General features: G+C 52.2%; 1 protein-coding gene across 1 annotated transcript in view; it reads left to right on the plus strand.

Moving 5' to 3' along the window:
* Positions 1 to 7,767: 7,767 nt before the first annotated feature.
* Positions 7,768 to 24,576, plus strand: part of TBC1D21 (TBC1 domain family, member 21) — a 19,251-nt gene continuing 2,442 nt past the window's right edge. Inside the window, 5 exon segments of the mRNA XM_009895583.1 lie at positions 7,768 to 7,873; positions 14,573 to 14,676; positions 14,815 to 14,910; positions 15,234 to 15,327; positions 15,842 to 15,942. Coding sequence (XP_009893885.1) covers positions 7,768 to 7,873; positions 14,573 to 14,676; positions 14,815 to 14,910; positions 15,234 to 15,327; positions 15,842 to 15,942 — 501 coding nt within the window.

The following is a 24,576-nucleotide window of genomic DNA, read 5'->3' on the forward strand; positions in this document are numbered from 1 at the left end:
GCAGCAAACCGAAATTGGCATCCAAAAAATGCACGGAATTTGGATGAACTGGAAGAAGTTTGATCTCTGGACTCTCAGAAACAACCGGGTGGGGGTGTGGGGGGGGAAGTCGGTGGGAGCAAAAAGCAGTTTCTCTCCCTGCATCACCACCCTGATTTGCATCCCTGGCTGAGAGGAAATCCTTCCTACAGAAAATTCTACTTAGTTTTTTTCCGAATATGCACACGAAGCAGTTTTCTGGCCGCTATTAATTGGGCTTGGGATGCTGCAGAGGTGAAGCAGTCCATTTAAGCGGACTAAAGACAGGTAGATTGTCTTGCAGGGCTGCAGCAACATGAATCCATCTCTTCCCTCGGTCTCCTAAAGGGCAGTTTTTATTAGAGCAGCCAAATGGAGAAGGGGGGGGAAGAAAAAAAAAAAAAAGAAAAAAAGAGACAAGAACAGGTCAGCAAGAAGGGGAAGGAAGATGCGACGTGCAGCGGAGAGACCAGATTGTCTGCCTGGAGGTTGGGTTGTGATTTCTTTTCCCTTTCTCTATCGAGGGTGCAAGATAAACAGAGACAGAAGGTTGGAAAGTGTCCCAGAAAGGTCTCTGCAGAAGCAGGCCGAACGTAGTTAAAGTGGATAAACAGCAGGCAAAAGAATTGCGCTGAAATTTGGAGTCAAGGTGGTACAAAATTCAACCCTTTAAAGCTGCTGTAGATACATCAGGTACATGATCTCCACCCTATCTGTCCCCGGTCTGCCTGCAGAGACTGGAGGGCTCCAGTGGATCTTCTGAGCGTGGGTCTGACCCCATCTCTCCTCCAAATGTCCCCCCTGGGTAGCGGGGCTGGCAGGTATTCCCCATCAGCAGGCAAGGATGCTCAGTTGGTGTTCATGAGGACCTTCTGTTTTAAGGGCATCACCCTGAGAAGGTGTCCTATGGCTGTATCCATCTGACTGCAAGATGCTGAAACCTCCTCTGGTTTTATCGTTGGTGCCATCAACGTCTCCATCTCCTGCCTGTTTTCTGCTTTGGGAGGGATTCCTGTATTTATGGGCTCGCTACACTGCACAAACAAACCAAGAGTGAGATGGGGACAGCCCATGTGTGACAGCAGTGTTGGAGCATGATGCCCAATGCCACGGTCATCCCAGTGTAGTGTCACCAGGGTGTGGAGCAGCTGCGCTGGCATGGAAGGAGAACCGTGAACGAGCTGGTACCCACCATCCCTACCAGCTGGGCAGCCCTAGGACTTCACTCTAATGCTTCAGTATGTAACCATACCTGCAGATTTATTGCATGGATGCCATAGTGGGCTGTCAGCAGCTTGAGACTGGTGGTTAATGGTTGCTTGGTGGCTCAGCTGGGTCAGGAAAGCAGTGGAGGTGTCATGTTCTGACCATGGCAAATACTTTGGTGTACGGGAATATCTCCTTATGGGTCCCAGCTTGGCCAAGATCTGAGCTTTGCAGTGATGCTGTGCGAGGCGGGGATGTGGTACCTGCTGTGGAGTTTGGAGGTCAGCCCTGCAGTGATGGGAGGAGCATCCTTCTGGGTGGTGGGACCTGGAGATCAGGCGGTGCCAGGGGCTGGACGCACCTTGCTTACCACTTGCCACCACTGTCTGTGGAAATGCATTTTGCTGGGTGGTTCTGCTATGTTTTCCTTGGAGCTGCTCATTTGGGAAACATTTGTTTGGGTTTTTTTTCCTGGAGTGGAGAAAGAAATCCCAGAGGAGGCTTTTCAACTAAGATGGAGTAAAAGAGAGGGACAGCGTTGGTGGTGGGGGACCGTGCAGGTGGACCTCAGCAGGTTGAAGGTCTGCATCCAGGGTGTGTTTCCCCCCTTGGGCACCATCCTGCACCTCGTAGGCTCTGTGTCGTGGGGCAGGATGCCCATGGGTGCTGGAGGCAGGAGACACCCACCTCGTTAAGGGTTTCGGTGACCTCGGTTTTGCCATATGAGTGGTTGCACAGCACAGCCGTGCCCAAAGCTCCTATGCATCCACGGGGCGCAGAGCGGGGAGGGCAGCGAGAAAACGTGGCTTTTGGGGTTATTTTTTAACGTGGGTGACTTGGTCACATTGCTGGTTGAGGTAAACCTCCAAAAATTGTATCTGCTCATCACATGTGGCTTTACTCCACCGAAGGGAAAGCCCAAATCTGCTGCCCTGTGTTGGAAACCTGGGTGAAACGAGGAGTTTGGGACAGCTTCTGTGGAATATGAGGGGCAGGGGAGGAAAAAAAAGTACAAGACCTTAATTTGAACCATTCTGGAGATTTATTTTTTTTTTCCCCTTGATATGTTTTGTATTATTGAAGGGGCTGCGCTTACCAAGAAGTTTATTTTTAATCCTTCCCGTGAGATCCTTTTGATAAAATGTCTCTAAAATAGAAATAGACATATTATTTAATATATTTATATAATATGTATTTTATTTATATCTCTTATATGTTTTTATGTGTATATATTTTTACATAATGTAATTGTTTTTATATATATGTCCATACTGCTTACCTTTCTAACAGCCGCAGTGATGCCCCCATTATCCCTGGCAGTCTTACAGGGCTGGTGGAAGGGAGATCTCTTGGCACAGAACGTCATCCTGAAAAGCCTAACCCCAAGAAACCACCTTTTTTTCAGGCTCTCGTGTCTCGGCGCCCCGTGCCCAGGCGCCGGGTGCCTTTTTTTTATTTTCCCTACCTTGCCTACAGCAGGTCCCGGTCCTTGGGACCGCGTGTTTGTTAAATCAGCTCAGAGCCCGGGCGGCGAGAAGGCGAAGGGTGGACATGAAAATTTAACGGCTCTGTATCTCTAAAGGCTGAAAAAATCAGGCTGCTCCGGGTGGTTTTTATTCTTCCGTCTCGTACACCACTGATTTTAGAGTTTTAAATGTTTAAAGAGCTGCTCCCCACGCTGGGAGCTGCGGCAGGGACCCTTGATTTGATGCTTGGGGGGAGGATAGAGATTTAATACCTTTTTTTTGAGGTGGGTTGTTTGGGTTTTTTTTCCACGTGGGGCTTGGCTGTAAGGCAGGAGTCCATGTCCACTCAGCTTGGCAATAAACCTTCCTTTCTTCTTCAGAATGAGAGAATAGCGCCGGTCCAACAGTAAATAAAGGTTATAATACCCAATATAAACATTCATTGGCGTCCTACACCCACATGTCTGCACGTTGCCTGGTTACAAGTAGAAAAGGCTAGTGGCTTATTTATCTAGGAAATATGTCCTGGGTATAACCTCATGTCTGAATTTAAACCAGTGTAATTCACTCCGAGCAAACAACAGGATAGGTGATCTCAGTGTGATTTGTCTCCTTGCCCCCTGTAATTTTCCAGCTCACCCCGAATAAACCTTATTTCCAACGACTGGAGCCTCCAAATGAGGAGTTTCCGCTGGGCTGACAACATCGGTGAATAACCTGCCAATGATTTAATTGCGGTGGGTGGCTATTTTTGAGCTCGTAAGCCAAGCTGAGGGCAGTTGTTCTTGTCTATTCTCGGGCCCCGACTGCTTTTCTGGACCGGAGCATCTTCTCCCATCCCCGCTGCCGGGGAGGCGGGGGAGCTGAGCCAGATGGGCTGTCTGTCGGCGATGCTGCAAGGTGAGGCAATGAACTTGGAAGGCCGTCTGTGTCTCTGACTCCCCTTTTCCACTCTCTCCTGCTGGGTTTTGATCCGTGCTTGCTGCGTCCGACCCCATTTTGCACCTCTTCCTTTGGTCCTTGTGAAATCGGGCCCTTCTTGCTTCTTCAGGATGCCTCGAGGTGACATCTGGTCCTCTCTCCACGGAGTGACCTCCAGGCTGGGATGCCCCAACATGACATCCAACCTGTCCATTGAACCTGAGCCAAAGAAACGCTTTCCCAATAGATGGGCAACTTTCCTCACAGTAACCACTGAGCTGAGCTTAGCAATTTCCCCCTAAAATCCAAGCCTGGGCTCCAAAGAGGGTGCGCAGTGTTGAGTGATTCACGGTACCACATTTATGCTGGATCTATTCTTTGCATCCCAAGGCATTTCCATGCAGCCGAGGACCTGTGAACTTTGAGGAGTTAACAGCATTAGTTTGCTTTTTACTGCGTTGACATAAAGTGTCAATATTACCTTGACTTCTTTCAAGAAGCCAATTGGCAGGGTTGTTCATTAGGAAATGGCTCAATAAAAGTGCTTTTTAAAAAAATTTATTGGACCCATAAAAGGAAGTAATATCATGAACAAATGGAACGGTACCAAAAATGACATCCTTAGTGTCCTCGCAAAAACCCATGCGCCGCAAAGCGGCATCTGTAAATCTTGGTGGGAATTCCCAGCAGCTGCTCAATTTGGCCGCCCCAGGTAATCAATATGTGAGGCCGTCACATTAGACGGATTAGTGGGCGTTTGGGGAATGCTTTTCTCTAGCGCTGATGGCCTTTCCCACCTGGCTGCGGGGCGGAAGAGTGAGGCTTGGCATTGCTGTCCATTTATATAGTCTCTCTACGGGCTTAGAAATGGTTTTAAGCACCACCTTGGGCACCGTCTGCCTTCAGCAGATCTCTTGCCTGCCTATAGAAACAACTCTTTTGCTGCCAAGAGAGGTGTGTGACTCCATCCCCTGAGATGGAGATGCTCAGCACCGGCAGTGGTGCAAGGCTGAATAAGGACAAGAGCAGAAAACCCTGGTCCCTGCTGCCTCATCACTCCGAAACATCTGCCAGCTGCTCGGAGGTGGGCATGGGGGCATTTGGACCACCTCGGGAATGGTCACGGGCGATGCAGAAACTCAAAGCCTGCAGAAAGTGGGGGTGGTGGAGATGTCAGGATGACATTTTCTTGGCCATGTGGGTCTGTGGAGGGGGATCAGCATGAAGTCATGGTCGGGGATGGAGGGACTGGCAGCTCCCCGCTGACCCTCTCCAGCATGCGTTGCTTTGCTTATCTCCATCAGACTCAGCCATTCGAGCTTCGCAGTCCCAGGATTTTCCATATGTCATCCCAAAGAAATCCTTCTCATGCTTAATATCCTTTTTTTTTTTTTTTTTTTTTTTTTTTTGTCTCTCATTTCAAGGCTTTTATTGGTTTGTCTTCTTGTCAAACTAAACACGAGCTGCACGGCCAGAGGTATTTATCAGAAGTGCAGGGCTTTTCTTCCAGGCGGAAAACCCCAAGGTTGGAAATCTTAAGTCAGAAAAAGCACAAGCAATTACCTTGGATGGGCCACATTTGATATGTCATCGCTTGGCTGGAAACACCGCACTTATTTACACGTGCCTTGAGAAGAGGAAAGAGCGATGCCCTTATTGTCCATTCATCTCGGCTCCGCTCCTCGCCTGGTTTGATGAGCTTTGCGGGCGTTCGCTGATAAATCTTTGATTCCGGGGATCCAAGGTCATGCTCTGCTTCTCGCTGTGCGAAGAGTAAAACATCACCCAGGACACACGTACGTGAATGCAATCGCTTACATTTCTTAGCTGATAGGGGTTGGGAAGGACACTTTTATTGCATTTCTCTATTTTCTCAGCTTGAATGAAGCCAGTGTTGGAGAGAGTGGTTTTCCCCAGGCAGTGAGTGCTCGGGAAGGGTGGAAGGACCCTCTCGAGGTTTGTGGAGCTCCCAGAGAGGGGGCATTTCCTTGTGACCAGCTCAGCAGGCGGCCCAGAGAGGAGGCACAGGCCACGAGTTATTCTTCTTCCTTCCATGCAATGGCAGCAACGTGCCCGGGCTTTCCCCACAGCCTTGACCTTGGGGTGCAGGATGCCCTGCAGCAGCCTTCTGGGACAAGGGGGAGCCTCAAGCTCACCTGCCCCCAGCCCTTTTTACCCCAACCCCTTTTTTTTCCACCCAGAGCATCCATAGGTGGCTCCTTCTTTGTCTTCTGGGATCTTTGCAGAGAGGGTGAAGATACTCCACGTTGTCAGCATACATTGGAGATGGTTACCCCTTGCTTCGTCTTAAACTTGCCTTCCCCAGGAGGTGTGACTGTGCCATTCCTGTGTCCACCTCGTTGCGGTGGGAGCCGCTCTCCTTCCACGCAGGCTGCACACCGTGGTCCATGCTGGAGATGCAACTCCTCAACGAGAGCCATCCAATGCAGGCATCTCCTAGATGATGCTCCTTCTCATTATTGCAACCAGAGACCCAGAGCACTGGGGCAGGTTGTCCATCCAGCTTCACCCTCTTGGTGAGGTGGACGTCTTGTCCCTCTCTGCCAGATCTTTGGGCCTACCTGCTCCTGCTGGTGGGGGATAAGCGAGTCCCAAGCACTGAAGCAGGGAAAGGATGGGATGAGGAGTGAGAACGTGCTGCTTAACCAAGCTGGAGAGCATTAAATGATAATGGAGACATGTTTGTGTAGCGGCTGCATATGGGCTTGCTCCCTTCAGCAGTTTCCCATTAATAAGTCTTTGTGAATGTTCCCAGGCATATAAACTTTAAATAGATAGCTTGTCAGCTGGGAACTGAGCCTTTCATAGATCTCTTTGATGGAACAGTTTTTAAGAACAAAACTGGGGACGGGGAGGGAGGGTTTGCAGCCCTCCATCCATAAAAGATGAATGGGTCGCTGGAAGATGCTGTCAGAGAAGCTAAACAGCTATTTGGACGATGGTGGGTTTGATGCCCAAAGGGGCTCCTCCATCCCAACACCCTTTCCCGCCTCACAAAGTATTCCTGCCTTCAATTTCTTTTAAGGAAGATCTTAGCTCTGTCAAAGAACTTGCCTCCTTCTTTCTCTGCTCGTTTCTGTGGGTCCAACTTTGACCTGCTCCAGCAGAAGACAAGAGCTCCTTGGAAATCCCTTAGAAATTCTTATTTGTGTTTTATTTTTTCCCTTAATATTTCTTGGTCTCTGGGAACCAGAAGACAGGAGAGCACAACGGCTGAGCTGAACTTGCCAGTCAAGTAGTCAAGTCAAGTCAATCTGCCCAGTGATTGCAGACACATAATTTTAGGACATCAGGCGTGGGTCTGAAAGTAGTCTTGGGTGGATGTGAGATGGTTAAAGGTGGAAATAACCACATTTTCACTTTTGGAGGTTTCAGCCAGATGTAGCACGGTGCCCTCATCTTTCTCACGCGTGTCTTGTGGCTGCCGGCTGCTGTGCTGAGGATCGGAGCTCACTGGGCCGCAATTTAGAGGGGTGGCAAGGGAGATCAGAGGGGTGGAACGGCTTGTGTACGAGGAAAGCTTAAATAACCCGGCCCTCATCAGCATAGCGAAGGGATGATGGATGGGGTTGGTGACAGAGGTCTATAAAAACCTGAGCGGCGGCGAAGGGCAAGCAGGGAACGATTACTCTTCTTCACAAGGCAAGAACCAAAAGACATCAGCGGGAAGAAGTTTTAAAACAAAGACAGGGCTTCTTTCCAAAACCCGTTGTTCAGCTCCGTTGTGTTGGCGCAGAGGTGTGGCATCCCAGGCCAGGACTCGGTGGTGACGGGTCCGGCTGGTTTGAAAGGGGATGGATTGATGCCCTCCTATCTTGAAACCAGAGTTTTAGAATTTGTCTCCATCTTTTTTGAACAAATCACGGTGGGTTTTGCTCCCTACGTCTACCCTCGGTTTTTGCTTCACCTCCAGGGGTGAGTGAAGTTTTTCCTGGTGGATGGCTTATGATGGGTTACCTCCTCCTCTGGCTCCAGGAAGGCCTTGCTCAGAGGGTTTGGAAAGGAGCTGAGTTGCAATGCTGAGACCCCAGCTACAGTACCCTGTTGTCCTCTGGGCGAAGGAATCGTTCAAAGAAGGAGGTTAGACCATAAGGGCATGTCGCAGGGAGGTAGAATTCATGGTCCGTGATACTAAATGCCCATCACCACGCTGCGCCAGATGACATGGATACGGAGGTACCCAGGAGATGACGTGGGTCCATCCTGGGGGTTCTCCTGGATGATGGAGGTGGTGTTTGCGGGTACTGGCCGCTCTCGGTTTGTGGCCCCATCTGCCTTCCCATGGTCCTGTGCTAGGCGAGGCTCTCTCATTGCTTTCAGAGCCCTGAGGAATCGAGGCTCATCCTTGTGTTAAATAGAAAACTCTACTTCAGCCTCCAACTCGGGCCTGCTTGGCAAGTCTCCTCCCAGGAGACTTCACCACTTGACCCCTGTGAGTTCCCATCTCCCTGCCTCCGCTTTAAAGAGCATTTCCTCAGTCTGTGTGAGATTGATTTCACTTCTGGTCCTGCCTCCCAAGGTCAGGACCTGTCTGGAAAAGGCTTTACTTTACCTCTGAGTAGTCTTGAAACACAGTAGATATTGGGGGATGGTGTGGCAATCTCCAGAGCTTTTCCTTTCTATGTTAAATAACTGGAAAAGAGCGTTATTTTTTCATTAAAAATTGATTGGGAAGCGGTGAGGATGTAATTAGCTGAGTTCTCCTCCTCCATCAGCTCTCTCCAAAGCTTCTTGGGATCACACTTTTTCTTTTCCTCCTCATTTCACTCTTTCTTAGCCCTTTTGCAACTTGCTTAGGTTTCCCTGGACACCGAGTGGGGCAGATCCTTGCCAGTCTCAGAAGTGAAGACAAAGTAGTCAATACAGGAGATAAGATCTGACCAAGTTACTCCTCAACAAGATGGCTCTGAAAGAGCATTTCTTTGTACCTAGACCTTTCTTCTTTCGTGTGCTGCACCATCTAACATCATTTTAGCTCTCCAGGTGCAAGCCCTGCTCTCTGGGTGGCTTTTCTCTGAGAGCACCGGGGCTACTGGGGCAACTCTCCCGGTCCTAGATGAGAGGATACAGGAGGGATACGGGGACTGTGGGCAGACCTTCCCTTGGGTGACACTTGCCCGAGCATCTCTCTCATGCCATCCTGGGTGTTTGCAGCTGTGTATCTCAGATGACCGGTGGTTCGTTTGGAATAACAAGGGCGGACTAATTAATTTACAGTTGCCTGCAGCTGAACCAGCCGGGCTTTGCAGGCTCCCACCACGTATCCGGGCTCTGCACTGGAGGAGTGAGAGAGACTCTTCCTGACTACATCTATCTGCCTTTTTGGTTGCTTTTCTTTTCTTTGTTTTGCCCCTCTTACCCAAGTGGTGGTGGTTTTCTCCCTATTTTTTTCTTCAGCCACCATCCGGATGTCTGACCCACCACTTCAGCAGGTAGGAGGCCAAGGCACAGACTTTATTTCCAGGAGCAGGCTCTCCATGTGGGGCAGCTCACATTCAGCAGGCATCTGCAAATTCCTTGGGGTGGCTTCTGCTCCTTCACAGTGTCCTTAAGTCCTACCTTCACTCCTAGTTTCCCCTTCAGCCGTCCTTTCCAGATGCCTGCCTTGGAAAACTCTTCTCTTGGAAAGCCCTTTCTCCTCGTCCTTGGGTTCCCTGGGTGCTAGCAACTTGGTGGCCAGATCATGGCAAAGCTTTATTAGCTCTGCCCCCATCACTGACACGGCTTCTGGCTTTCCAGGCAGGAGCTGGTTTGCACCCCACTGCCCTGGTCCCATGGGTCGGCACATTTCTGTAACGGAAAGGGCTGTGAGTGGGTGGGCGAAAGGAGAATTTGGGGCTCTCAAACTCCTCTGCAAACTTTTGCTGAGAAAAATGAGATGGGACATCACTCCCTTGAATTCAAGGACAAGAGAAGGGTGATCTACTCCTACCTTCCGGCAGTTGGAGGATGGCAAGCAGCTCTGCTCTGTTTTCCTCCTCTGTAAAATGCAGGGAAGAGGATGCCTGGCTGCTTGAAAATGCTCTGTAGTGGGCCAGTGGATGGCTTTGCTCTTCTTGAGGCTTTGTTCTTCTTGAGGCTTTGCTCTCCCAAATGATCAGCAGCTGAGGAGTTAAAGTACTGTTTAAAAAACTCCTCAGTTAGACCCCTAAAGATGGGGTAAGTCACCTCCGAGACCTTTGTCAGGCTTATTTCCCCACATGGGTTCATTTTCCCTTTACATCCCAAAGGTTGGTTGTGTGCTGAGGGACCCTACCCCTTCCCCCGCCCCCTCCCAGCTCTGAAATTGCAGTTGAGATGGATTAAGATTTATTCTTTTTAATTAAGATTGGGAGGCTGGAACCCCAGGGTGCACCAGCCTCAGGAAGAAGGACAATTATGCAGCAATTACACAGCCTTGTAATCACATTATACATGGGATGTAGACTGAGATCTACCAAAGCCATTGTAAATGGGTCATCAGCAAACCCAAGAGATGCTAAACGACTCGGGCACCTTTAGTTCCTTGCCTAGGGGCTTAGATTTGGGTTGGAGAGGAGATGCTGGCTGAGAATGCCTCGTCACCTCATACCTCGGTGAACTCCTGTCCCCGTGACCTCACAGCATCCATCGGCACATCTCTGCCCCGCAGGGGTGTGATCCCCTCCCCTCTTCTCCTCTTTGGAGCAGGTGATGCATTGGCATGGCTGCAGAGCTGGGAGGTGGTGAGTGCCTCCTCCCAAACCAACATCTCCCAGCTCATCCCTCCTTCTCCCTGCTGGTACATGGAGCTCCCCAGGTGTGGACAGCCCTCCTGGTCCTTGCCTGTTACTCCACTTGGAGAGGAGTAAAAACTGGGCAAGCCTACACCGTACCTCTTCATAAAACTCCCCCAGATGCTATTTCCAGCCCAGGGGATTTCCTTGGGAGATGAAAGCCCAACTGTTATATACACAAGGTGATTAAAACACGCCATAAAAGTGTTTTGAGGACATGATCTGAAAGATCATTGGCCAAATGTGGCCAAGGTGGCATCACTCGGGGTTTTGGGCATGTTCCAGTTTAGGTTTCCTGGCTTGGAAATAACGCCTTGACCTGATTCACCTGGGTTTTCTGCGCTGTGTTTCTCCAGTCCCAGAGCCCCGAGGTGGCAGAACTGCCACGCGGGTGCTAGTGACGGGGACAGGGTCTCTTTGCCCCCAGGATGGCCAACCTTCTGCTGAATCCCACCCTTTTGTGAGAAAGGAGCAGAAGCGCAAGAAGTGCAAATTCACTCTTGTTTCCCTTCGGTTTGGTGTTGGGTTTAAAAAAAAAAAACAAACAGAGAGTTAATTTCCCGGCTCCCCCTCCCTTCAAAGAGCCGGGCAGCATCATCCGTGGTGTTCCCACGCCCTGCTACCTGCGCAGCCCTTCCTCCAGGACCTGTCTTTGGACCCCAGGAGTCATGTTATTAAGTGTTTCTTCTGCTGGATGCAGAAATTTCAGATTCCGATACCGTTTCCTCTCCTGGTTTTCATCCCTTTAATTCTTCCTCTCTGGTCGTTTCTAATTAGCCATGCTGCGCTCGCCTTTTATCTTCCGCTAAAAGCGGGCTCGGGCTGGAATTAAATGGACGGCTGTAGGCTCGCTGCTGCTTTTTCCCACCGAGGGATTTGGGGTACGGGGTCAATAGGAGCTGTGTCGAAGCCAAGTAGGTTGCTGATGTGGTTTATGAACCTTAGGATGGTGGTAACCCAGGGGAGCTTTTTCCACCCTTGCCCGGCTGACCCCGCTCTCCTCTTGCTTGTAGAGAGCCAAAAAAAGGCCCACCAAGAGGGTGAGGTGGCTCCAGTGGGTCCCCAACCTCACAGGAGGTCCACCTGGGTGGCACGTGAAGGGGAAGCCGCCCCCAGAAAGTTTCCTTTTTCCTCCTCTGTTTTTTTTCCTAGGAGAATGAGAAGTCCTTGAGGACCCAGCGTCCCTTTGCCTAGTGATGCTCTGCGCTTATCCTCATCTGGCATTTCTCGCTCACTAGTTTCTTTTTATTCTTTTCTCGCAGTTTACAAATTAGTCAGCTTTGCCCAGCGAGGGAGAATGGATTCTTATGGTGAAACACCTTTTTTTTTTTATTATTCCCTCCTTTTTTCCTTTTTTTTTTTTTTTTTTTAAAGCCTCTAAAAACAGCTTTTCATCCCCCAGAAAGCAGCCGGGAGAGCTTCGAGATGAACCCAAACACCTTGTCACACTTGCAGAGAGCTGCGAAAACAGTCTGCTTCCCCCCTCGCCGGGTTGGTAGCGAGAAATTTTCCAGTCTGGGCTTAAAGGTCGCGTGTGGAAAGCATCTGGGGAGACTGGGGTTGGCTTGTTGGTGGCGTGGAGGCTGAGGATGGTCCTTTTTGGCAGGGTGGCTTCTTAGACCCATCAGCTCTGGGACCCAGGGGAAGGGGAGGTGGGGGAGAAGATGCTCCTGCCTCCTTGAAAATGGAGGTTTGTTGTCCAAGAGGGGCCACGACGTGGGGTTGATCTTGCAAAAGTGCCGAGCATCTCACCCCATTGCAAGGGGGTGCAGCCGCCGTCCGTGCTCCTGCAGCATCCTGTGAGCCCCCTCCCTTCTTGTGGCACCAGGGAGCACCAGCGCATCTGGGAACAGGCAAATCTGGGCTGAAAACTCCTCTGCTGGTGTCTTTGGGTTTAAATGAACTTGTAAACTGGGGCTGCTTTAGCAGGAAGCCCTGAAACTGCTTGTCCAAGTAGCGTGGCTTGGGACATTGCTACCTTCATGTGGGTCTGTTGGGCCACAAGAGCAGATGATGGCCCCAAAGCCATCCCTGGGGACGTGAATGGGGTGCCCAAGGTGCTGTGTTGTCATCCCCAAGGCCTGGCATCCTCCCTGCAGCCAGAGGCATGGAAATTCCTCATCGGGCAGCTCCCAAGATGAGATGCTTGTGGTCAACAACACTCGGAGGTACGTCTGTCCCTCCATCCTTCACACCCCTCTGGGTTTGAAACAGGGGGGAAAAAAATCGATAAAAAATCCTATTTTGGCCCAAGACTTGGGGTAGCTTTTTAGCCGTGTCCCTCCTTGCAGGCAGAGTTAGGCTGGGCTGTGCAAGATGTAGGGCAACATCCAGCTCTTGCTGGAGACACGGCACAGGGGTTTCTCCGACATCTGCAGCTTCATCAGTAAGTGCCAATGGCAGTGGGGAGGGACCTCACTGCGGCCTTCCAGTCCCTAAAGGGGGCCTACAGGAGAGCTGGGGAGGGACTTTTTACAAGGGCATGTAGTGATGGGACAAGGGGGAATGGCTTCAAACTGGAAGAGAGGAGATTTAGATTAGATATTAGGAAGAAGTTCTTCACTGTGAGGGCGGTGAGACACTGGAACATGTTGTCCAGAGAAGCTGTGGCTGCCCCATCCCTGGAGGTGTTCAAGGCCAGGTTGGACAGGGCTTTGAGCAACCTGGGCTGGTGGGAGGTGTCCCCCTATGGCAGTGGGGTGGAACTTGATGAGATTCAAGGTCCCTTCCAACCTAAACCGTTCTATGACCGTGTGATCCCTGGTGGGGTTACAGTGACTTGAGTTTCAGTGTCCAGCTGGCTGCAGGATGACTAACCCTGTAGACACGCACAGACCTAGCTGCAAGCCTGACCAGCTCCCTAATCTGGCTGGCAACTGGTCCTTGCAGGAAGGATGGGGTCAACACCACCAAAGACCATCTGAAGGTTTTACATTGCCTTAAGCTGCTTTTGAAACCGTGTGCCGGGACCGGGGAGAGAGGCCGCAATGAAATCCTCCCTCCTCTCCATCAGCTGCATCAGGACCGGGGCTATCAATGCTGGATTTTTTACCCAGTTGAGATACTGGGATGGGTGTCTTTGCCCCACGGCGCTGGCAGGGTGAGGGATGGCAACCCACCAGCAGCCACCCATGCTACTCCCTGGCTGGCCCAGCCCCAGCACACGTCGTTATATTTCCAAGCACCTGAAAATCCCCACAGCCATTCCAATTTATGGCGTTTTTCTCCCTCTTTTCTCACCGTGAGCTGCGGCGTTTGACTGCTAGATCTGGCACCCGCTACAGCATCGCCTGGAGCCATCGGCTGTGCAGCAGTGGGTCAAGTGACCCAGAGAGAGGGAATTATATATAGAAAGACAGGAGATAGAGATGTCATTAGAGAGAAGCTGGGAGCAAGGAGAGAACCTCCGGGCCCTTTTTTTTTTTTTTTTCTTATTTTATTGGTGGATGAAAGGCGCGTACTTCAGTGAAGAGTGTTATTATATTCAGATTCCCATTTAGGCTTCTCCAAGTTGTACAACAAAAGGAATACGAAATGATCTTGCAAAATTTATGTTACAAATCAATGTAACCTGCATAAATCAACCCAGCCGAAGCAAGAAGGTAAGATTTGGGGTTTGTTTTGTGGGTTTTTTTGTTTTTTCTTTTTTTTCAAGCACCTTGCTGTGACGAAGTCGCTGCTTTAGAAATGAAAGATGCTGCATCCGGCTGGAGAAGACCTTAGAAAAATGTCATGCATTCAGCCAGATACCTCTCCTTGCTCCCTTTTTTTTTTTTTTTCCATGACTGGATGAAAAAGTAGCTCACTCTCCAACTGTCTGCAAGAAATGAACTGCTTAGAGAGCTGGGGGGGTGGAGGTGAGGCTGTTACACACATTGCTCGGAGCTAAAAGTTCTTGTAGATGTCAGCAAGCGTGCAGGTAAAACTTTGGGGCAGCAGGGATGGTGGGACTCCTGGACCAGGAGAAAATCCTCTGCCAAAATCAGGGTAGGAGAGCTGTCTTGGAGCCCCCTTGAGTCCTCCAGGTAAAGAAATCAGCTTTGCTCTGTCTCAAGCTTGTTTGGCCCGTGAAGTTGTTTCTTTTTCCCAAAGGTGTTTATGTGTGCGGGGTGCGATGGTGGGAAGCAGCCTGGTATGAACGTGCTGCTCCAAATGTCCAAAGTGAGCAGGTGTCTCTTCCTCCAGGCTCGGACCTGCAGAGACTGCACGTGAGATGAGGCCAAAGAGTGGTGGACAAGAAGCAGCTGGAGAAGATCCTCCTGCTGTGCAACGTAGAGGCTGGAGAGCGGGCAGGGGGGCAGCAGGTCCCATGTGGCCCTGAGGGGCTTTTACAGGGAGGACCTTTCCCACTGGCATCCAGCAGTGCCAATCTCATCTCTGCCCTCCAGTATAACGAACATGATGACCTCTTTCTCTTGGCAGAGTAGCAGCAAGGCTTTTGTGAGATGCTCCAGCTCTTCCATCTCCTGGTCGAGAGGGAACATGAGGTCTATTGGCTCTTCCAGTTCTTCCTCCAGAAAACAGTAAGTTTCTGGGTGTTTCTTCCTTGGATCAAACAGCCCAGGTGGTAAAAGTCCAAAATTGCTTCTGGCCTGGTGTCCTCCCACCCTGGGGGAAACAGCCACCTACAGCCTTCAGCTCCCCTCTGCATCCCACCAGCCACCTCTCCATGAGTTTGGGGTGGCCCTCATCCAAATTGCCCAGGCAATGCTGATCCCTGCAGAGGATGGAGTCATAATGAAGGGGTTGAATCCTCTACGATCCGGACTTTGGCCTCTGTGGCTATGAACAAGCTGGGCCATGGGACATTTCCCTGCCATGGGTTTCTGCTTTCCATCTCCCCCAGGAGCACAGCTGTGTGATGAACGTAGGTGTGGGGGAGAGCTTCATGTTGAAGACCTCAGTTGCATTTATGGATCCCACCTTTGCGAAACACCTGGGTGAGTCCCAAGCCTCCTCAGCACCTCCACAGATCCAGCTCGAAACACCTCCATAGATCCAGCAGTGTGATTTCGAGAGGGTGCCAGCAAAGGAGAGTAAATATTGGCACAGTGATTGATGTCACCTGCTAAATAGGCTTAGGACATGGGCCAGGTCCACTGAGCAGGGGTTACGCATCTTGGCTCTTCTGAGATGGCTCCGTGGAAGCTCTGGAAGACCTTAGCACTTTGCACTTGCTCTTCTGAATTTATCTCCTTTAGTCTGTGAGTTGCATGAAGAAGGAGCTGAAGCTGCAGGCGTTAAGCTCTCCCAGGCTGTCCTTCCACGAGCCAGCCGTTCTCATGTCCTGATGATGCTGTTAGGGCAGAAAATGTTCCCTCTCCTCCAGTCTGATTTTCTCTGGGTGGGTTGGCTTGGCTTTTACCTCCCATCCCCATGGCTCGCAACTGCTCCTGTTTGCCTTTAAACTACCTCATCTTCTGTGACCTGGGGTTTGCTTTCTTCATCTTTCAGAAGGAAAAGGCCTGCAAGTTGTTCACTCACTGGTCCCCTGGTTTTGCTTCTCCTTCCAGTGCGTGTTCAAGTCCTTTGATGATGTCTGGAGGCTGTGGGAGGTGAGTGCACATTAATGTCCCATCCTTTGCCACCCCTACCTATCCTGCATCTGCCCAGGCACCCCGAGCGTCCTGCATCCCTCTGCCAAGGCACCCCGAGCATCCCGCATCCCGCTGCCCAGGCACCCCGAGCATCCCGCATCCCGCTGCCCAGGCATCCTGAGCATCCTGCATCCCTCTGCCCAGGCACCCCAAGCATCCTGCATCCCAAGCATCCCGCATCTCTCTGCCCGGGCACCCCGAACATCCTGCATCCTTCTGCCCAGGCACCCTGAACATCCCGCATCCCTCTGCCTGGGCACCCTGAGCATCCTGCACCCTGAGCATCCTGCATCCCTCTGCCCGGGCACCCTGAGCATCCTGAATCCCGAGCATCCCGCATCCCTCTGCCCGGGAACCCTGAGCATCCTGCATCCTGAGCATCCTGCATCCCTCTGCCTGGGCACCCTGAGCATCCTGCACCCTGAGCATCCTGCATCCCTCTGCCCGGGCACCCTGAGCATCCTGAATCCCGAGCATCCCGTATCCCTCTGCCCGGGAACCCTGAGCATCCTGCATCCTGAGCATCCTGCATCCCTCTGCCTGGGCACCCTGAGCATCCTGCACCCTGAGCATCCTGCATCCCTCTGTCCAGGCACCCCGAGCATCCTGCATCCCTCTGCTCGGGCACCCTGAGCATCCTGCGTCCTGAGCATCCTGCATCCTGAGCATCCTGCATCCTGAGCATCCTGCATCCTGAGCATCCTGCATCCCTCTGCTCGGGCACCCTGAGCATCCTGCACCCCGAGCATCCTGAGTCCCAAGCATCCTGCATCCCTCTGCCCAGGAACCCTGAGCATCCTGCATCCTGAGCATCCTGCATCCCTCTGCCCGAGCACCCTGAGCATCCTGCATCCCTCTGCCCGGGCACCCTGAGCATCCTGCACCCTGAGCATCCTGCATCCCTCTGCCCGAGCACCCTGAGCATCCTGCATCGCTCTGCCCAGGCAGCCCGAGCATCCTGAATCCCAAGCATCCCGCATCCCTCTGCCCAGGAACCCTGAGCATCCTGCATCCTGAGCATCCTGCATCCCTCTGCCCAGGCACACCGAGCATCCTGCACCCTGAGCATCCCACATCCCTCCAGCCAGCCCCATCCATCCCAGCTCCTGGTCCACGGGAAGGACATCTTTCTCCCTGCAGCTCATCCCTCAGCCCTGCTCCCCGGTGGCTTTGATCATCTCAATTACTATTTGCACAGACTCTCTCCCTGCACTTGCCCACCTCAACAAAACCCGTGCGGTGAATGTTTGTTCTCATTATCCTCCAGCTGATGGGGGATCACCTCTTCCAAGGAATCTGTCACTCAGGAGGTCCCTGAACTGTAAATTGCTGGGGTTTTTTTGAAGGAAAGCATGAAAAAAAGAAAAAGAGAAAAAAAAAACCCCCCAAACACGGGCCTACCCCCCCAGGGTAAAAAAAAAAAAAAAAAAGGAGGGGGAGAAGAAAAAGCCCCTCTCTGTTGAATTGCAAACTCAAGCAAGGACCGAGCTGGGGTCACAGCACAGGGGGATGGGTTGTCTCTGGTTCCTGGCTTTCTTTTTCTCTCCTCTTCCTCCTCCTCCTCCAGTGGGAACATGGTTGACCTGGATGTAGAGGAGCTGATCACAGAATCACAGAATGGTCAGGGTTGGAAGGGACCTCTGGAGATCATCTAGTCCAACCCCCCCACCAGAGCAGGGTCACCTACAGCAGTTGCACAGTTGCACAGCGTCCAGGCAGGTTTGGAATGTCTCCAGAGTGGGAGACTCCACCACCTCTCTGGGCAGCCTGTTCCAGTGCTCCACTACCCTCAAAGTAAAGAAGTTCCTTCTCATGTTAAGATGGAACTTCCTATGTTCAAGTTTATGCCCATTACCCCTCGTCCTATCACTGGGCACCACTGAAAAAAGACTGCTCCCATCCCCCTGGCATCCTCCCTTTAAGTATTTGTAAGTATTAATAAGATCCCCCCTCAATCTTCTTTTCTCTAGACTAAAGAGACCCAAGTCCCTCAGCCTTTCCTCATATGAGAGATGTTCCAATCCCCTCATCATCTTCGTTCCCTTTGCTGGACCCTCTCCTGCAGTTCCCTGTCCTTCTTGAACTGGGGAGCCCAGAACTGGATGCATCTGGGGGGCTCCTTTGAGCCCAGGAGCCCTCCTACTTTTTCTGTTGTCTTGCTAGCACCGAGGATGTGGGGAATGGAGAAATAGTTCCCAAACTGCTACAATTTATCAAATTACCACTTTTTTTAATTTTTTTTTTTTTTTTTACAGATGGGGAAACTGAGGCAAGTGGCCACCATGCGCCTTTCTGTGGAGCGAGGAAGGGTTGGACTTTGTCATCTTCTCAGAAAGGCAAAAACCATGGAAGGGCCATAAATCTCCACGAGGCTTAAAGAAGGAGAAGCAAAAGGCTCCAGCTAGCATGAAGAATTCATTCGTCCTCAGCCCAGGCTGGCAGGTTTAGCAGAAAATCTGCCGATACAGTCAAGGTCCTAATAAGTTTTGGGAGCGTGCAGTGGCTGGTCATACGGAGCCATCACCGCTGACCGGCTTTTATCACTCCAGACGCTTCTGCTGACAACGGAGAGATTTGTTTTGCAAGGGATGCTCCCTGGGCAGGGATCAGGGGAAGGCTGAGCTAATGCTGCCTGACGTACTTCGTTTAGGAGATAAGACGAGGCGGGGAGGAGGAGAGGAACGTTGGGAAAACCTCCAAGGAGGAAAGCCCTCCTGTGCTGGAAAGGGCAACCTGAGGGCATCGGGATGCCGGTGGTACCCAAAGCAGGTCCAGGGCCGACCGGGATGCTAAAAGTAGTGATTCCCAGGCTCTGGCGAGGAAGAGCTGGCAGAGTTGAGGGGGTTTCATTTATTTTGTTGGCCTGGGACATCTTAAAAAGCAGAATGTGATGACGAAGCATAGATGTCCCTCTCCGTCTTCACGAGACATCAAAGCACGTTTACCCCTATGTATTTTAAGCCAAACGTCGTTCTCCAACTGAAACACAAGAGGGTTTTTAAGGCTTCCTATTTTAGATGGAGGGCTCATTCCTTAGGGCAAAAACTGTCTCGCAGAGGGAATTCCTCGCTTGCGGTGGGGGTGAGAAGAGCCGGGGAAGGCTGAGCAATGCAGTCGCGTCAACGCCGGCTTAGCTCGCGCTGCCGCTCCTGTGAAACGAGGGACAAAAGGCGATCCCTGCAGAAATGCCGAGCAAATTGGTGTGTATGTATTTACTCGATGCGTTTCACCCAGTAGCTAAAATCCGGGAAGAACTCAGCTTCGTTTTCCTAAATATCATCGCGGAGGAGGAGGGCTGGCTGTGCCCATTGGAGCATCCCCATCCCGCTCCCCGTCTCGGCTTGGGGGGGGAAATTGGATGCCTGGAGCATCCCTGTCCCCTTTTGCCACCGGCTAACCTGGCAAAACCCCTTCTCCTTCGCAAGCAGATGCCTTTTTGGTGGTGAGAGCAGCCCCAGCAGCAGCAGAAAGGGGAGGATTCATCCTGCTTCGTTTGCTGTAAGGTATGCAGAGGTACCTGCTAACTCCTCGTGACGCTGCCACGGGCGCCAGCTCCTGATTTATCCCAACCGACGGAGGGATTGTTCCGCGATGAATTTGTTAGGATTAATTACACCGCGTCCCTGCTGAGATTTTTTTTTTTTAAACAAGATTACGCTTCCCGAGACTCGCTGCTTCACTTTCTCCTCCTCCTCTTTCCTTTTCCCTTTCAAAGCACGTTACGTGCAGCAGGGTTCGGTTTGGGGGTCGGGTTTTGGGTTGTTTTGGGGTTTTTCTGTGGGTTTTTTTATGGTGGTTTTTTTTTTTTTTTTTCCTCCTGGGATGCTGGTGAGGAAGAACACGCAGCAGCTCCATCATGGGGGATGTCACCCCCGATTGGGGCATCGGGGAATGAGTCCCTGGGGAATCACCCTTCCCTGGGCGATGCTTCACCTCCTGTACTGGGTTGCTTTCCCATGGGCAGCGCTGCCTCTGGTTTCACCAGGAGGGTGGGAAGGTGGAACCCAGTGGAGGTGGTGGTGGGACCCGGTGTGTGGAGCTGGGACTGGCATTTTGGTGGCTCCTTCTCTGCTGCGGAAGCAAATTCCCTCCGCGCTGGGCAGGAGGGGAGGATGCTGCTGGTCCTTTCTCGTCTGGTCCTCGAGATGGATGCTGATCCATCTGTATGCATCTGATGGATGCTGATCCTTCTCGGTGGCCTTGGCCCTGAGCCCCAGGGTTGCACTGGGTTGTTTCGGGTTGTCCCAGTGTCTGTGCTTGCTGACCCACCTCTGAGCAGCCGCTTGCGACTGGGGAGACATCATCATGCCTGGAGAGAAGGCAGCAAAGCCTGAACTGGAGCTGGGGATTTAGGGTGGGGGGAAGATCAAAAACATCTCAGCAGCGGGTTTTTTTTCTCCAGCCCTGAGAGGCATTTAAACGTTCACGCGCCGCGAGTGATTGACTGCGTTCGTGCAGCGCTGCAGAAATAGCTGCCTTGATTTCCCTGGGGCCGCAGCGGCCTGGAGCCCACGTGGCGGTGGGGGGAATACCCGCAGCCGGGGTGGGATGGAAGGGAAGGGGCATCACGGCATGGCTGGGGTTTGGGGTTGGAGAAGGTCATGCTGGTGACTGGTCATGCTGGTCTCTCCAGCATGAGAAGGGGCAGAGGTTGCTCCAGTAAAGCCTCGAGACCCGGCGGGCTCTGCAGCGTGGTTTAATGAGATGCTAGCTACATTTTGGGGTGATTCGCCCCCGATTGAAGGCGTCTCAGCATCCGGACATAGACAGCACCTCTCAGCTGGTAGAAGTGTTATCCCAGGTCTGGGATGCTCCCGGCCCCGCTCCTTGCCAGAAGTTTGCCACTGAAACACAGGCTCTGTACCCGAAAACGTATTTTTTTTCCTCTGTATTACATATTTCCCCCCATTGTACTGGTTATCCAGCTACCCCCGCCCCTCTCTCTGCAAAATTTGCCTTTCTTAACTCAAAGAACGCGATTCCTGCATCCCTCTGCTCCGTGACGGACCCACGTTGCCCCGGCTGCCCGGCAGCATCCCGCCCAGCAAACCCCAGCTCATCTTTCCGACTCTTTCCAACCTCTTTCCACTGACCTCATCGCGTGCTTCTGGGTATTTAGCAGAGTGTAAATCGCTTTTATCGAAATGAAGCCGGCTTTGGGCTTGTGGCCCAAAAAAACCCTCCTAGGTTGTTTTTTTTTTTTGTTTGGTTTTTTAATTTTATTTTTTTCTGTAGGATTAACAAGGTTAGTCAAGGAGCGTGAGCCGATTTGGGGTTGATGCTATTCTGGGCTGGGTTTAGATGCGGCGGCACGGGCGGGCGGGCGGCGTCGCGGCGTCAGGAGGCTTCTGCGGGATAACTGGGAGCATATTGATAATCAGCCGCGTACCAGCTGGGAGCTAACCCCGCTTAAAGGGTTTAAAGGCGGCGAGTGTTTTGCTCTCAAAAGGCCTCTTGGTGGGGTGCAGTTGTTTTTTGGGGGAGGAGGTGGCTTTCTCTGGGACCCCCACCTGCTCCCAGTATAGGTAACAGGAGCCACGAATTCACGGCTCTCTGCGCTGGAGACATTCTCTTCCCCGCGGTGACAAAACTCCTCGGTCCGGCAATTGCCCGTGTTTGACCTGGGCATCTTCAGGGCTGTGTCGGATGCTGCTGGGGACCAGTTTGCACCAGTTTGCTCCTTTGCAGAGCAATGCATCTGCTTACAAGCCATCCCTCTCTTGCCGTAGGACCTGGGGACGAGCCACCACTCCTGTAGATGGCCATTGCAATAGGGTTAAACCATCCATCCCAGCTTCTCCTCATCCATTGTTTTATTTCCCCCCTCCTTAACGAGGGGGTGGGCTGTCGTGGGGGGGAGCTCGGGGACATGGTTCCTCTCTCCAGGGGTGACATCGTGTCTATGGTCAGGCTCAGCCTATCCCTGTGCATAGAAGGTGGGATGGGATGGGATGGGATGGGATGGGATGGGATGGGATGGGATGGGATGGGATGGAATGGGAGCCACCCAGAGAGGGGATGTGGGTGAAGGGACCAGACGGATGCTACATCCCCTTTTTCCCTCTGGGCTAACTCAAGGTGTCCACGTGTCTCCTTTTCCTCCCCCTCTCTCTCCCATAGGGAGGGGAAACTGAGGCACGGCTGGGGCAAGCGCCCTCCAGCTTTCCAGTTCCCTCTGTCAAGACCAGTGTGACCAGCTGGAAAGACTTGGAGCTGCTGGGACTATTTCAAAGGGGAACAGGGAGGTGGGCATCTGGAAGGATTGGGCTTTACTTCTGCTCCCCAGGGATGAAGGGCTGGAGGAAAGGTCTCCTCCGTGGGGCAAAGATGCAGCAGCTGCCAGGGGGTGTGGGGAGAAGGATTTGGGGTTCGTGGAGGGGAAAAAAAAAAAAAAAGGTGCTCGTTCACCCCCCAGCAAAACCCCCAAACTTGTGATTTGAGCTTTTCCGGCTCCCGTTTCCCAATTCCTTCTCCGCACGCACCCGTATCCGGAGCTGCCGCTTCCCTTTCCTCGCCAGCAGCAAAGCAAATAAGCAGATTTATATGAAATTTCCACCTCTCCCCAACCCAAAAGCCAATTTCTCTCTTTTTTTTTTTTTTTTTCCTCTCCCCAGACAGTTCTTGTCGCTTTTTCAATTGCTCCTAATGGAGATGTCCATCACGGAGCGCGCCGGCGAGGACATTAACCCAGATATGATTCCAAGCAGGAAGGGATGCATTAATGACCATTTAAACCTGTGTACATAGCTGGTCCGGCTGAAGATGATGGGCTGATTTCTCTTGCTTTCTTGACAGGTGATTATTTTTTTTTTGCCTCCTTCTCTCTTTTTAAACCCAGCCGTGTGCAGGGGTGAGGTTTTTTTGGGCTGCCCAGGCTTTGTTTTGGCTAGGGGAGAGGATGAGCATCACGGTGAGATGCCTCCGGACCCACAGGGAGATCTCTCACCCCTTCTTCCAGGAGACGTTTCATCCTGCAGATCTTCTGCAGGGAAAAAACCCCAACCAAAACAGTTCTTCCTAGCTGGGAATGGCAAAAAGGAGCTGGGTTTGGGCTTTTGAGGGTAAAATCAGGGCTAACCCACACCAAGCATCCCTCCACAGCCTTGACCGGAGCGGAAAACCTTCTTTTAAGAGTAAGTGCCGAGGTCCTAATGTTGCATTATATAGCATAAAGCAGAGTAATACTCAACCAATTACGCTAATGCTGCTTATTTGCTCTTGTTACAGAGAGTAATTGCTCACCCAGAAGCTATTAAATTAGATAAGAGCAGAACAAACAAAACTATTCATTTTATTCACTATATATTTATACACCTACCACTCCGGAGCATAAGCAGCCACCGCTCTCCGGCTGTTAACTATTCCGCTTGTGAACCAGACAAAGGCATTTGTCACGGCTGTGGGCGGTGTTTCTCCTTTTAAAGCGGCTGTAGGAAAGACACGGGACGCGTTGGGGTTTATTTATCCTCCCTGCCACCAGCTCGGCTTCCCGCCGGCGCTTTCGGGGCTTCTCCCAAGGCAAGGAGGGAAACTGAGGCACGGAGGGGGGAGCGTGGCCGCAACCCCGCCGTCGGCTACGTCTGGTGAATTAAATGAGGGGTTTGGGGGAACGCACTGCAAGCACGCGCCGTCCTGGTGAGGTTTGGGGACAATCTTCAGCCGGTGGCAGGTGCCACCGCTGTCCCAGCTCAGAGGTCGGGAAGCTGCAGGCGGGAGGGCAGCGATGGGTTAAATCCGGGGCAAATATTAAATACCTGAGAGCAATAAAAGAGGAGGAGGAAGAAGAAGGTGGTGAGAGGAGGTTCCTTGCTCCTGGTGTAGCATCCCTGCTAGCCCACGCCAGGCTCCCTTGGGGTGAGCAGGAGCTGGGGTGCCTGAGACACCCCCCCCTCCCAGTTCCCAACTGGGCTGGGGCTGGGAGATGGCTTTGCCATGCCTCTACCCTGCTCAGGATACGGCCCCGGCTCCCGCTGCCTGTTTGCAGCAGCCCAGGGCAGGGATGAAGCCGCGATGAAGCAGCTGGTCCAGCTCGCTGCGAAGCACCGCATCCTCCTCCTCCTCCTCGGGCTCCCACGGGAGGGATACGGCACAGTGGGGGGGCTGCAGGACCCTAACGAGGGTCTGCTCGTTAAAACCAGCTCATTTAACCAGTCTCACTGCGGAGAAGGAGATGCTCGGCGTCCTCGAACTGGTGACTTGCTTCTAATTGCTGCTGCACCCATGGAGGGGCCGGGGGTGCGTGGGGAGCATCAGTGGGGGGGATCCGCACCCCCCTGGGACCCATCACCAGCCTGGAGCAACACACGGTGAAATTCGGCTGCTTTATTTGGGTTACAGACACATCCTATAAATAACCCACTCCAGAGAAGCCTGCTGCAAACAACACGCTTTAAAAAACATGTTATTATCCACTCTGCCTCCCTAATTAATTCCATCTCCTGCCATCCCTGAGCGAAGCCCGCGGGGTACCCGCTATGTGTGCTGGGTTGGAACCCCCCGGGGAGGGGGGATGCTGGGACCCCTTGGGTGGGGGTGCCTGAGACCCCCGGAGGGGGTGTTGAGACCCCCGGGGGGATGCTGAGACACCCCCCC

The sequence above is a fragment of the Charadrius vociferus genome, unplaced genomic scaffold, assembly GCF_000708025.1.
Source record: "Charadrius vociferus isolate BGI_N301 unplaced genomic scaffold, ASM70802v2 scaffold132, whole genome shotgun sequence".
Taxonomy (NCBI): Eukaryota; Metazoa; Chordata; class Aves; order Charadriiformes; family Charadriidae; genus Charadrius; species Charadrius vociferus.